We start from the raw sequence: 15,291 nt of genomic DNA on the forward strand, positions 1-15,291 counted from the left end.
ATATTGATTATCTTTCACTGCAAAGTAATGTTTGCCTATAAACTCAGAAATGCCTTGTCACCTAAATCTAAGATTGAATTTATTAAGATGCACCATTCAGTCAGCTTAGAATGTTGATTTTCACATTCACTTACTCTTTACAAGAAATGGCTGAGCATGATTTCTCTCATTCACAAAACGTCAATATCCATCCAAAGTTTAAAGAATCTTGTGATTAATTTACTGCCACTAAGTCATCTTATAACAGTGTGCTGGAGCAAATTACTATATTCAGTTTCTATTTCTTCCACAAATGTTTGAATGATTGAGTGTATGCAATCAAATAAAATTTGTGACATGACTTGTTCTTTCACACATCACAGATCTAAATACTTTACGCTAAATGTTTGTTGAAGACGAATGCTGTGAAACTATAGGTTTTATACCACCTGTGCTGTTGTAAGAATTGTAGATTTGTTTAATGAAAACTTTGCCTACATCACAAATGTTTTTGCTTCTATTAGTTGTATTACACTTCTGATGTTTCCAAATGAGATTGTATTTATCAATGTTTGCACTTCTCCACCTCACTGGAACTGTCATCATAAGTGCATGTGCATTGCCATGCAAACTGATTGCTGAAGCTAGTTTTTCCATAAAAAATTAGCTTTGTTTCTCTAAATGAACAATCATCATTCTTTCAACGTGCACTTTCCATGCTTGTGTGGATCGTATGGAATTTGATGAGGTGAATTTTCTATACACTCCCTGTCACTAACCGTCATCCATTTTGAAGTAAGGTAATATTTCCCCATGACCAGACATGTTTTCACAGAAGATTGGAAATGAAGGAAGCTGCTTGTATGATGGCGAAACTTGCTTACAACTATCATGTGATGACAAGACAAGGAGACAGTACCTCCCTCCATATATGTATATATATATATATATATATATATTTATATTATTCTTTTACTTGTTTCAGTCATTTGACTGTAGCCATGCTGGAACACTGCTTTGGCTCCTTTCAGTTTCTATCTACCAAATCCATTCACAGGGTTTTGGTTAGCCTAGGGCTATAGTATAAGACACTTTCCAGTGCTATGCAATGGGACTGGAACCCATGTAATTAGGAAGCAATGTAATTAGGAAGCCATGCCTGCACTTATATGGCAACATAAAATTGTCAGATGTCTTTTAATTGAATAAGAGCCAGAGAAAACCACTGGAAATCTTATGCTTTATTGTTTAATTGGCATGGAACATTCTTTCCTAATATGTCTTTGATTTGTCTGTGTTACTGTTTTTACTGAAAGACTAATATTCTTAAATAGATATATTTTTTCTGAGCATACTTCTTCAGCTGTTGCAAGATTTAATTTATCAATAAATTGCTTTTCTTCTCTAGTTAACAAATAAGCTATTACAAACTAGTTTTAGTTGCAACTTCATTATTTCACCCAAGTGAAAAACAACTGCTGTGGTAATATATTCTCTTTCAAATGTTCATTATTTCTCATAGCATAACTTTCCTGTTAGGTCAGAATAGTGGAATGAATGCTTCATTTGGTAATGCCTACGTTGTTTTTTATTCAACCAGGTTAGCCCTATGTCTGAAGGCATTCTAGCAATGACTGTGTGCTTTTGTATCTCAAAGACTACATTATCTAAGGTCACTTTTACTAAAGATGGTAGATGTGGTTTGAGAGAGGTCTGAGTATTTCTTGCAGGTGAGTGACTGCATAGAAACTTCCTAGCCAGACTTTCTGTATAGAAGTTCCAACTGAATGTCACCTTCCCAGAAATCTGAGATAGCCTACAAAACATGGGTACTGCTCCTTCTTCTCATATGCAAAAACAAATTGTTAATCAGGGAAATCACTTTAAATAATTGAAAATAATATTCCTACATGTGTTTTTGATAATCTTAAGACTAAAATAAATCAAACATGTATGGATAATAGAAATGTTAAACAGACTCCTTCACTGTAACTAGTTCCAGCATTAATTATGAACGTTATCAAGTTTTCTAACCTTATCCATTGTATATGCATATAATGTTATTGAACAATGAATAATCTAATAAGTTCTCTTGTAGAAACCAATATGAATCAATATTAATATGGTATGATCTGATTAACCAAAAAATCATAAGGTTTATAACAAAAGAGAAAATGTTAAGTTTGGAAACAAGATGATGTGAATAATAAATTCTATGCTGTTTAATCAAATTACAAAGAGAATGCAGGTGATAATTTGTTATATTAATGTTTTCACAATCCAACAAGAAATATTTAGAAAACCAATTCAGAATAAAACCAATCATTTCTGAAGGAAATACTATTATTTCAATCTTTCAGCTATGTTAATTTTTGCACAATTCATCTCTGTTATTGTGTGTAGAACCAGTAGTGTTTAATCCAGTATTAAGATTAACCATTATAGTGATAAACATTTTCAAATTATTAATTTGAATGAAGGGGCAATGAAGAGTGCATATGAGGAACTGAAGGAGAATTAAAGTATATTTTCATAACAGGGATATACAAGGGGGTAGCCATAAGTAACCGGAAACGTTCTCTGTGGGACAAGCCTGTTGTAGTTCAGGCTTCCACTGCAAGAAGTCACTTGATGTGACTCTCGGGCATCAGTCTGCTGATTAGCATTGCTGCCTGGAGTTGTAGTGTCATGTGGTGTGTTTTTGTTCTGCAGTGCTTCTCTGTTTGTCAATTTTTGCATTGGTTGAAATGAAACGACAGTGTGCTTTCATGAAATTCTGTTTTCTGCTGGGGAAAATGGCAGCCAAAACAGTTCTGCTTCATATAGCTTACAAGGATGCTGCTATGAACAAAACGCAAGTTTATGAGTGGTTTTCACATTTTAGGAGTGGTCACTTGTCACTTGAAGACCAACCTCATTCAGGGCAACTGTTGACCTCTCAAATTAATGAAAACATCATGAAAATTCATGAATTATCTTGGAAGACCATCACCGAATAATTGATGAGCTTGTTGATATGACTGGAGCTCTGGCCAATGAGCAAAAGTCCCATTTTTGAAGTGGTCTCTTACGAATTAATATTAGTATTTTAATTTAAAAAAAAAATGAAAGTGAAATCTACTGGTAAAGTTTCCTCATTTGTGAAATTTTAAACAGCAAATAAAATATTTTCACCTTCAGATATACTGATATACTGCCACAATATAGTTTACACGAGTCATTGATTCTAAGACAAGAGAGAATGATATCAAATGTTTACTTGTCTGTTGATGAAAACAGATAAATTGGCTGGTACTATGTTTACCCTGATACAATTGCCTCTTTTCACCTGAGCTAAAAACATTTTAATCCATTACTGCATGCCATGTTATACATGACATGTACTGATTCTTATACCATTAAATATGTAATGGTTTCTCATTCAACAGGTGACACTTTTAGTTTTTCACTGGTTTCATATGGCACCCAGCAATTTGAGCATCTATCCACTCTTTAGCTTTCTGCCATAATGTAGAAAACAGTACGCTATTGAACTGACTACTTGTCCATTCACATTTTCAGCTGTCTTAACAAGATGCATTTCATTTGAATGATAAACAAAATTCCTGAATGACTTACTCTCAAGAGAGTTATGTTTATCAGCAAAACAATATCTGATTTCATTAATGCAAAAATATAAGCTCCTTACAACATGTTTCATATAAAGTTTTTATTAATTCTTTTGTTATCACATTTCTGTTGAGATACATTGCCTTTGTTTCAATTAATTTTGAATATAATGAAGATTTTAGTAAAATAGCTATGGTGTTTGGAACATAAATTAACATCTGATGGGAAAATTTAAATTAGATCACTTTAAAACGGAAAGTTTGTTTCATGAAATCCAAGGGCAGTCTCAGTTGGGTTAGTATTAAAAAAGTTAATGAGATAATTTGAAATGTCGTATTTCTCTTCATATTGTTAATTTTTAGTTTATTTCCCTATTTTTTTTTCTTTTGTGAATACATGCTGTTTAATTAAGGGGACAGTGTCCATGAATTTATTAGTTTCCCCACAGACTTTTGGGAAGATGATTTCTGTTGGAACTTTTTTAAGTAAAACCTGGGCAATAAGCAGTCTCAGCCTGTTAGAAATAACTGTTAAATCTCTCTCAAACTATACTTACCATTTTAAATGAAGGAGACCTTAGATAAAGTAAGATGGTCATGGTTGGAATGTTTTTATTCATAGGGATGATCTGAGGGATAAACAACTACAAGAACCAAGGCAGGCAGAGGAGAAATCCTAGTAAGCTATAGACCAGGGTAGTAGTTTCGTTGTAAAGAGTTTTACCAGGATCCAAAGTGTGATATACAGTTGAGATAAGTATTGTGTGGATCAAGTGTGTAAGGTGAAGATGTAGGCAACTGGCACAGTTAGAAGTCATTGTAGTTGTAGCAGAAAAAGCAGGAAGGTATTTCTTTTAAGCTTGTGTTTGTAGATGTGCGTGCACACGTGTGTGTGTGAAGCTTTTTCCATCTAAGTCTTTTTTAGTCAATCAGTACTGAAATGTAGATCATATCCGAGGATTTTTAGAGCTTGAAACTGATCACAGCTAAAGAATTTTCTGGCCCTGAATAGAATATGTAATCCTTGAGACAAGATGCAGTTTTAATAATGTTAAATAAATAAGAATACCACAAGGGATACAGATTAAGAGATTAGTTATTTGTAATCACTTGAAGTTTAGTTGTCTGTTGTTTATGTTTTGGGAGGTGTAGTGCAGGACTATTCCTCTGATAAGTGTAGCATTTGTATCACTGGGCTGCTGAAGAAGTCTGTTGTCATATTTACATGGGAGAATATTTTTGAGTTTTGTTTTCATGAAAGCAGTTTGAGTCTGGATTGATTACATATAGGACATAAGTAGGTGGAAATTTAAGGAGTCTAATTTGATGCAACAGTAGAACATTGTTATACAAAAGGAAGTGGGTGAGAGATATAACTAAACTCTGATGCAACTGAGTTGATAAAATGGGACTCAGTTCTGTCAGTACGCATACTGATGGATTGTGACAAAGTAGCTTGATAGGTTCTGGCCTATGAGTGGGCACCTTCATTAGAAACTTTGCATGTCAGAAGCAGTTTTGCTTACATCAGGAGTTGTAATATTTTTACTTTTGCTGAAGAGCATGTTTTTAGCAGATCTGTTTCTATAGGAACCATGCTAGTGATAAAGAAGGAAGTTTGGAGGTGGTAACAGGTTGGAAATGAGTTCGCATTGTCAGAAGTTATGTTTCTTGAGAACGAGACATTTTGAAATGATTGTGTAAATTGGAATATATCCATTTAGAGAAGGATTAAGAGTTTGGCAAAGATAGAAGTGCATTGTTTGAATGTAATGAAAAGAACACTAAAGACAGTTCAGTTTGCTGGTTGAGGTGATTAAAAGTTTCCACATTTGGCAATTGTATGTATCTGGCAGTGGAACAAATAGATGGAGAAAGAAATTTGGGGAGGAGTTTTGTTTGTGCAAAATAGGTGGAAGTGAAACATGTGGCTCTATTATCAGTTGTGTTGTTTACAGGGCCATTTTGATGAATGGTTGAATGGTTCATTTCTCCCTCTGTCTCCATTGTTTCATTTATTTTCTATTCCCTCACTATAAATACCTTCTCTTCTTTTAAGCCAAAATATAGAATCCAAGGACTCTCTTTACTTCATGATCAAGCATCGAAGAACTATCTTAAAACTAACATAGATACTATTGCAAAGACAGCTCAACTCTGTTACTCTGAATTGCAAATGACAAGCGCAAGGCAAAGAAAGACTTTCAGACCAGTAAAACATGATTTCAGGTGCTGGTGTCACAATAAAGTGCCATAGTCTGCCACTCATTTAAATCTTTGCTCATCTGTTGTCTCTTCCACTTCTCAAAGACCTCCAACCACTACTTCTTTTAACTGTCTCAGTCTGCATTGGGAGCACCTAAATCACCTCTCCTCTCTCTAAATCATCATTTTCAATATACATAATTCCTCTTGGTTCATGCATGCAATCTCACTTTAGTGGAAGCTAAATTATTTGACATTATGAACTGTCTTGCACAAGTTAGTATCCAGCCTACTTGTATCTCACCAATACTCTACAACCACTAGTGCACAGATGCTGATTCTTCTCTCTAGCTTTCATATTGCTATTAAAATGGCTTCTACTACTCCAAAATAACCAGCTACATACCTTGTTTCTCTTCTCGTCACTTTCCATATCCTGCTTTAATCATTTTAACTCATTTATTATTTCAAGAATGGTTTCCATCTTCACCCACACATTTCTTGTGAATGCCAGCTCACGTTTGTTACCAAATGTAGTTATCATAGAATTAGTGGAGTTGTGACAAGTTAGCAGAGTTGAATTTCTAGAGTTTGTAAGGAAGGGAATTATTAATAAGATTAAATGAACCATTTCTTAATCGAATCATTTCTTGAACAAATCATTTGTAGGTAGCAGAGTTTATTAGACCTGGAGGTGACAAAAAAAAATGTCAAAGTTGTTCAGCCCTAGGTCACTCCTGAACAAGCATACCTATAATCAAATGCATTCTAGGTATGACTGTCCTGTCTTTTCTACATACACAGTGCATCTAAGAATACATTATCCAATGTGTCCTTCCAGTTCTAAAAGGTTGATGTGATTTGAGAGTTGAGAGACTGCTATTTTTTAGCAGATCAAATGCCCCTCACCCATCAGGAGCTTCTTTGCTGAGAGTTGAAGTGTTGGCAAGTGCTGGGAGTAGATAAAGATGTTGATTTAGACCATTCAGAATAGCAAACTGTATTCATCTGTGGCAGTGGCCAATGTGTGAGGATTGCTAGTTGTTAGAAAAATTGTGTGTAGAAATGATGCCAAAGAAGTTACTGGAGCCAGAATAATTGGAACCAGTTGTTACCAGCATTGAAGCAAGTGAGGTGACTTGTTGAGAGTAGATTGTGAATATGCAAAGATATCACATTTCAGAAAGAAGCTGGATTGTATATATGGATTGTATATATGAATTAAACAGAAAATGTGTCGCACACAGAGAGATAGGACTTGTGGTTTGTAGTAAATGGTTGATAGGGTCAATGTTGGAAAGATATTGGCTGGAATTATTTTCATATGTTCCTTTGTATTGATGCGTGAGTGTTTGAGTGTTTTAAATAATTTATGTTGGAAAATTTCATTTTTTGTATTTAAGGTCACAAGCTAGCAGAATCATTAGTACTGGGGTCAATGTAACCAAATTACCCCTCCCCCAAAATTGCTGACCTTGTGCCAAAATTTGAAACCAATATTTCACTTTTGCATTTGGTTTGCAAGGTTCTTGATGTGAATGTGTTTGTTGAAACAAAATTTGTTATAACTTTGGAGGAGCATTATGTCAAGAATAAACACATGCACTGATTCTGTTTCACTTTTATTAGTCAATTAGTTAATTAGCTGATTGTTTGTTTGGTTAGCTACATTTACCAGAGATCTTTCATTGCCATTTGTGACCTTATTAATGACGTGCCCTCTCTACTCCAGATCTACTCTATAACTCTGTGTTTATTTGTGGCATAATGACCCTCCCAAGATACAAGAAAATGTTGCAATATGTGTGGACATGTCAGTGTGTATATGTAGTTTAACATCTGAAATCTCTATTGGCAGTTATTTGTAATTCAAATTATTCAAAATCTTTCTCAATAAAGAAATCTAAAACAATTTATATATAATAATCAAAATAACAGTTGATAATCAAGAAAACCACAAATTATTCAGAACTCTTGCTTTTGCTAATTATCTATTATTGCTTCACTGACTATCTAATGGTAATGTAAATTAAATATTAAATTTTAGATCTTTACAAATAGGCTCATTTTCTATTTCAACCCAACACTTAATTGCATTCCTATCTTTTAAGCCTGGTATTGAGATGAATTTGTAATGTGCAAGTAACTATGGTTATTGAGATTGGAATAGCATACCAAGTGAGGTTAAGGGTTTAATATGGTGAGTGAGGCTAATGATGTAACAAAACAAGTGAAGCTGGTAGTTAGTGTGGCAATCGAGACTAAAATATATATTTTTTTAATAAAATAAAGCTGTCTTGTTATCAAAAATGCTATTCACTATCTTCAAGTAACAAATATATATCTTTTGCAAATTACATTAAAAGGATTTGTAGAAACTAAACATTGTAAAAGAATTAATTAGATATGAGACAAATATGATTGATAGTGAAAATATTTTAGAATAGATTTGCAAATGGTTTTGTCTGACAAGGTGTTTAAAATACTAGTGAAGAAATTATTGTGCTTGTCATTGTGAATGAAATTAGCAACTTGATCTATAATTCAGGATTTTCACAGCCTGTTTGTTTCTTTGTGGTGGAGTTAAAGACATATGAAGCAATCAAACCTATGTGTTCATTCACAAAATCTATTGGTAACCATACATCTGCAGTCATGTAGGTGGCCTGGGAATCAACCGTTCTTGCTCACATCAAATCTCCCATGTGCCTCCATCAATTAAGAAACTATAGAAGTGATGGGATTTATTTTTGCATATGCATTTGATATACTTACCACTGCAGTGAAAGTTCCATCACCTGTTTGTTTTTCCAAGAAGTTTGCACTGGACTCAGATTATAGTGAGGGTGGATTGATCATCCACACTTTCTCAGCTCTCACTTCCTATATCACTGACAAGAGAGTGAACGAAGGTTCCCAAGGATGTAGTGGGAAGGGCCAGGGAAATGTATATGTTATACCCAGCTGTTGGGTATAACCCTGCTACCTGTTAAAATTGACCCCTGATGGTTGAGTTTCCTTCAAATATGTAGGGTAACAAGCTTTTAAAACAATTCTACCTTATATTTAAAACTTAATTGCTACCATCAACCTGGTTTTGGTGGCCTCCCAATACCATTACCTAGGAGAGGTGCACTGCTGCATGCAGACTGTTCATTGAACTATAGGTTAAAGTTTAGGGCTAAGTGGAAGTCAGTGGTAGATGAACCCTCTTGGAAAGAAACTGGTAACATCCCTACGAAAAGTATTGCTCCTAGTTCAAAAAACCATATATACAGTGTGATGTATCTAGTTAAATATGTATACCATATTTCTGGGAGTATTGTGATCTTTGCTAGTTAGGTTCAGAGTAAGGCTGGGGTTGTTAAAACATGTAAGTCGTTTTCTGGAAATATTTTGTTTTGTGTTTGGTATCTGTTCTTAATTACCTCCACTTTAGCAAAGGTGGAGGTATTGTTTTCAATCGTGTTTATTTGTCCATGGACAAGATATCTCAAGAACCATTGGATGGATTCAGATGAAACTTTCAGGGATGTTTGGCTTCATGACTGGCAGGAACTGGTTAGATTTTGGGATTGATCTGGTACCAGACAAAGATTCTGGATTATTTTTCCAAATTTTTTTACTTGATTTTTGAGATCTGTCAGGTTCATTTTTATTATTCTCGTTTGTGAGAGCAGTCGAGTTTGTTTCAGATATTCTCATTTTAAAAATCATCTCCGGCTAATCATTGAGGACGTTGGTGTTGCTTTGGTGGAGGTTTGCACTCTCAGAGTGCTCTTGTATTTTGTTTTCACTTACTTGGCACCTTCTGTGTATATGTAAAGTGAGCAAAAGTTTGACAATAGGAAAGATGTCTAGCCATAAATCCCTGCCTCAAAAAGTCTATCCAGCCTGTGGCATGTTTATGTATGTGTGTGTTATTCATGAATGTATATGTGTATATATATATGTGTGTGTGTGTGTGTGTGTGTATATAGTTATGGTATATTCTGTTAAGAACGCATAAAACTTGTCCACCTTCAGATTTATCCAGTATATATATATATATATATATAGTTCAAATTTACAGAAAGCAAAAGACAGACAGGTGAGGGAACAGCAAGCAGGTGTATTAGTTTGACACTTGAGAAGAATAAAGAAGTTTTTGATGTTTTGAGCCTACACTCTTTGAGAGGGAAAACATGGAGAGAGAACCAAAAAGCAAAAATACAGAGAGAGAGAGAAGACATGTGTAGAATATAGTTCAACGAGATATATGGGGGATTCTTTGAGGTTTAGTAACTTGCCTCATCACACTATATTCTGAAAAATGTAGATTATCTTCAGTGTGTATAGACATTGTAAGATGTTACAGCTTAGAGTTATAACTGCTGATAAGCATTGACAAGTACTTTATCAGCTTGCAGAACTGAACTGATGTGTTCCCTCAAGAAGATACAAAGATAGATGGTTTCTCCATGCAAGAGTAGTGGTTGTACTTAACTAATCTATGCCATACAAATTCAGACATGAAAACTTCAGGATCTTATGACTTCTTGTTAAGAAAATAAGAATGTTTACAGAATAAATTACTGTTGGTATCATTCAAGTCAATAAGGTTTTATGATGTTCTTAACTACTCCATTTTGTTCTTCATCCTTAAACCCATTCATATCTTACATGTGTGTGTGTATGTGTGAACTGAGTGTATGAATGTCTGCTTTGTATTTAGAAATTTCTGAAGAAATACTCACAAGACCATATCACTGGGATGATTTGTATAACATTTACTTTAGAAATAACAACCAAATTTCCTTCTGTTGGTGAAGAGAAGCAATGTAGAAAGACAGGAAGTTGACATGGTGCAGTTACATCAGTCTCTCTCTACTCCTCTCTCTACTCCTCTCTCTACCCCTCTCTCTACTCTCTTTCTCCCTCTCTCTGGCATAGTAGAATAAAAATAGAGAGAGAGGAGGAAGAGAGAAATGGTCTGATGGTGACAAAATGTGTGTGGCATCAAACTGATTTTCTTCCTTCTGCAGTCTCTATTTAACCCTTTGCCTTTCAGATTACTCTGTCAAATATAATGCCTATTTATTCACATTGTTTTGAATGACTCATGGATTATCTTGTAGCTTTGAGATTTCAATGATGTGATTGTTCTAGTTTTATAATGACATTGTAGGTAGGTGTGCTAGACCTAATCTAATTGGTTCAAAAATAAAACAGGTAGAATATTTTGGTTGGATATGGCCAGTTTAAATGCTAATGAGTTAATTTACACTCTCCCTCACATAGTGAAATAGAGCTTGAGATTGGAATATGCACATCAAGGGTTTTAGACAAATAGAGAGGGAGAAAAATGGTAATGATGATAGTGGAATTTGAAAACTGGGTCAAGGGAAATAAATCATAATCTAGTGCAATGTTCTTTTTGTAGTCAGTGAATGCAGATTTCCCCCAAATCATACAGTGCTGGAAAGATTATAGATTTATAGTCAGAGCAATGTTCCATAACATACAGACTAATTGAACTCTGATTTCTTAATGTATTTAAAGGGATTCTATAGAGGAGTTACTCCTCCATCTATGTACATTTAATATTATAAATGTAAATAAGGTTAACTAAGAGAGAATACACAAAGCTGTATGCTGTTATAAAGAAAAGCAAAAAAACTTCTCTAGTGAATTTCTAAGAAACCTCATAATAATGGATTTAATACTAGTCCTAATATCCAGAAACTTACCTCTATTACACTTCAATTAACCTATTGTTGATTTTTATTATGACTCAAAACACTTTGCCTGAATTCTTGCTAGCTTATGAAAGAATAATTTTTATTTTTTCATCAGTTATTTGATTGCTAAAAATAAATTACATAGATGTCTTTCAGAAGAACTGACAATTATGCAGTGTTTCCATTTACATAAGTGTATCAGTCTGTATATATATTACATTGTGAGTGTGTGTAGATGCATATACACATAACTGCTAGAATGCAACAAAACAAATATAAGACATGAAGCATACAAAATTACAACATTTTTATGCAAATGTGTCAACAAATCTTTTAGGAAACAATAAATTTGATTGCTACACCGACTGAATTCCTTCTAGCACATTGACATTGGAGTATATCTAATGAATGAAACTGTTAAAGATCATTGTTGTACCTTTCAATGTTGAAAATGCCTGTTACAATTTTTTTCTTTGTTGTTTTAAAACCTTCATTAAGAATATTCAGTTCATTTTTCCAGTTGCATTTTTACTTCATTTACAATTACTTTAAGTTTCCCACATTCCTACTATATATATTGCATAATATATATAATATATAGACACTCACATATAATGTATGTGAATGTAGTAAATACAGTACTGGAGGCTGACTAGCTGAGCAATATACAAGGTGCATTTAGTCTTTATGTTAGCACAGTATATTATTATTATTTTGTTTGGCAGCAAGCCAAACAATTGTTAGCCTGCTGGGCAAAATGCGTAGTGGTATTTCATCTGTCTTTACTTTCTGAGTTCAAATTCCACCGAGGTCAACTTTGCTTTCATCCTTCTGAGGTCGATAAATTCAGTACCAGTGAAACACTGGGGTCGATAAAATTTACTAGTCTCCCTCCCACCAAATTTGAGACCTTGTGCCTCCACTAAGAAAGGATTATTATCATTTTGTTTTGTTATAAAATTATTTCTTTTAAATCAGTAGTTCTAAACCATTTTTTATTGTCATTTGAAGTTTAAAAAATCCTATTGTATTTTTATTATTAAATATCATTAGGAATTGTATTTCAAAAATTGTTAAAATACTTGATGTTTTGCAGTTGAAATATAAACAATTTATTGATCATAAATTTTAACAAAAAACCTTATAGGGACCCGCAAGGGACATATGGACCTCAATTGAGAGTCACAGTTCTAAATAGTTTGGGGGATCAATAGTTATGCACCAACCATTGACCATTGGTTCCAATTTCTTTTTAAAAGCAGTTTGATTTAAACTTACTTATTTTGGGATTGATGCAATATGTACCACTGATAATCTGGGAAACTTGTTAAATTGTATGTACTTTTTGAATTTCTTATACTTGTTAAATAAGTGTATACTTAGAAATACAAATGAAAAAAAAGACCAAAAAGAACAATTGATATAAACTGTGCTCCTTTATCATAAATGAATGCATGCATATGTGTGCCAAATGTAGGTAGTAAGAAAGGGGATGAATTAGAGGCATGATGGATAATTGAGAAACAAAGAAGCACATGGCAGTAAAAAAAACAACAAAATACATAAAAAAACAAAACAAAACAGGTGAAGGAAATGCAGAGATGCTGTCATGATTGGTGCTTGCCATATGATTTTTATGTACTATAAGATGTGTAGACTTTTTATTTTCTATCTTCTGAGAGTGAGTATTCAGTGATGGTGCATGATCGATTACAAAATACAGCCTAATGGATTGGCCAGAACTCTATAGTAGCATTTCTTTTCTTCATTGTGCTGCTATATTATTTACTTGGTATTTATGTTTTAGAGTTGTGGTAAGTTCCTAGAAAACCATATTTGTGATGTGGATTTTTATTCCTGGTTTAGACATTTCACATTAATTTAGTCTTTGTACTATTCTTTCTGGCTGAGATGGTTAATATACCTTACCTACAATATTTTGTGTACATTCCTGAAAATATGGTAAAAGTCAAACCAATGCAACATTATTTTCCTCCTAAACTTGTTTTTTGCAACTTGTCTACTTTATTATTTTCTAAATTTTTAATAGTATTTATTGGGTTTGTTCTTTAGTCTTTAATCATTACAACTAAGACTATGATGGAGCATTTGCTTGGTTCTTCTTATCTGGCATACTGCGTTTTTAATTTCAGTTTTGATGCTATAAATAAAAATGACAAAAATAATAAAAAAACTGATGGGCAGTTTTAACTGGAATATGTTGATATATATATATATATATATATATATATATAATGTGTATGTATGTATGTATGAGAGAGGAAAACAGAAGAAGCAAGGAGCAAGAGATGTGTGTGAGAGATACATAGAGTATAAAACGAACTGAAATGAAACCACTGATAAAAGATGAGAGCAAGAACTAACAGATGAGAAAGAGCGAAATAGAGAGAATGAAAATGTCAGAATGTGACATTGTAAAAGAGAGGGAGAGGATCTTGAATGGTATGTGCAAAGGATTGAGGAGTAAATATGCTGGCATAATTTGTTGTTTGTACTGTTTTTATGTGTCATATAAATAATTTTTTTGATGTTAGATTCTGAACAAGCAATGAATATATTAGAGAAAAATGCTTAATGTTAATACAAGCCAGTAATAACAACATAACTTTTAGACATTTGCTATGGTAGTTGCTTAATATCTGTAAGTAAGTAATTAATGGTTTCAATAGCTGTTACCATATTTTATTTTCCTAGAATCAGCTGATGTTTCTCATAAACACTGTTTTGTTTATAGGCAACATACCTCTATTTTTGCCTGTTAAAATATACTTAAACAGCCACAAATAAACATACACATATACAGATTCCTTTCAATTTCCATCTACCAAATCCACTCACAAGGCTTTGGTTGGCCCAGGGCTATAATAGATGACACTTGCCAGAGCTACCATGCTGTGGGACTGAATCTGGAAACGTGGTTGGGAAGCAAACTTCTTACCGCACAGCCATGTCTGTTCATTTTCTAACAATTAATGAAACTATTATATTTTGTTGAGCGAATCAGTTTAAAGATGTGTAAAATTTGATATTCTATTCCATTTATATTTTCAGTATTTATACACAATGCTCTTCCATTTGTTGGCTTTGGATTCTTGGACAATGTTTTAATGATAGTTGCGGTGAGTACTATGGATGATGCTTTGAAAGCAGCATTTTGTTACCTCTATTCCAGTTTGCTGCAAATATTTTTCTTTCTTTCAATATTGCCTTCAATGATTCTTATACGAAGCAAGCCTTGTAAGAACAAGTTGTTTTACATCATAAATCAAAATGTTATGTATAATATCTCAATATTTACACAATGAAATGTGAAGAAATAAAGTAAAAAAAAAATATACTTTCTAGTTTCAGAATCATTTTTATTGAATTAGTTGGAATATTGTTGTATTATAAACATACGAATATTTCCAACATTGTTTTCAGTTGACTATTTTATAAGTTCAGTATTATTATTATTATTGTTCAGTAGTTTTATTTTTATAACGTGCTTTCACTTCACTACCGTGCGCAGCTCTGTGTGCCTTGGGTATGTGCTGTGGTTTGCTGTGATGCTCTTATGGTTACTGTATTGAAAGTGTTTTGCGTAGGATGTGTGCAGTGCCCAGTAGTGCAATTTTCTGTATGTTAATATATTTGTAAGTCCTGGTGTTTTTGTTATGTATTTGTCTGAATATTTTTTTATTATACCTAAGGCACCTACTATGATAGGAATTGTTTCTGTTTTTAGATTCCACATTCGAGTTACCTCTATTTCCAGG

The 15,291-nt window shown here is 33.4% G+C and overlaps 1 protein-coding gene across 4 annotated transcripts in view; it reads left to right on the forward strand.

Annotated features, from left to right (window-relative positions):
- LOC106871647 (transmembrane protein 65) overlaps positions 1-15,291 on the forward strand; it is a 144,673-nt gene that overhangs the window by 93,890 nt on the left and 35,492 nt on the right. For all 4 annotated transcript variants that reach the window (XR_008266171.1, XR_001409685.2, XM_014918219.2 and 1 more), the window contains exon 3: positions 14,585-14,652. Coding sequence is in view for 2 of the 4 variants with exons in the window: in XM_014918219.2 (XP_014773705.1) it covers positions 14,585-14,652 (68 nt within the window). In the remaining 2 variants the exon portion in view is untranslated. The remainder of the gene's footprint in view (positions 1-14,584; positions 14,653-15,291) is intronic.

Source organism: Octopus bimaculoides, chromosome 19, assembly GCF_001194135.2.
Source record: "Octopus bimaculoides isolate UCB-OBI-ISO-001 chromosome 19, ASM119413v2, whole genome shotgun sequence".
NCBI classification, from domain to species: Eukaryota; Metazoa; Mollusca; class Cephalopoda; order Octopoda; family Octopodidae; genus Octopus; species Octopus bimaculoides.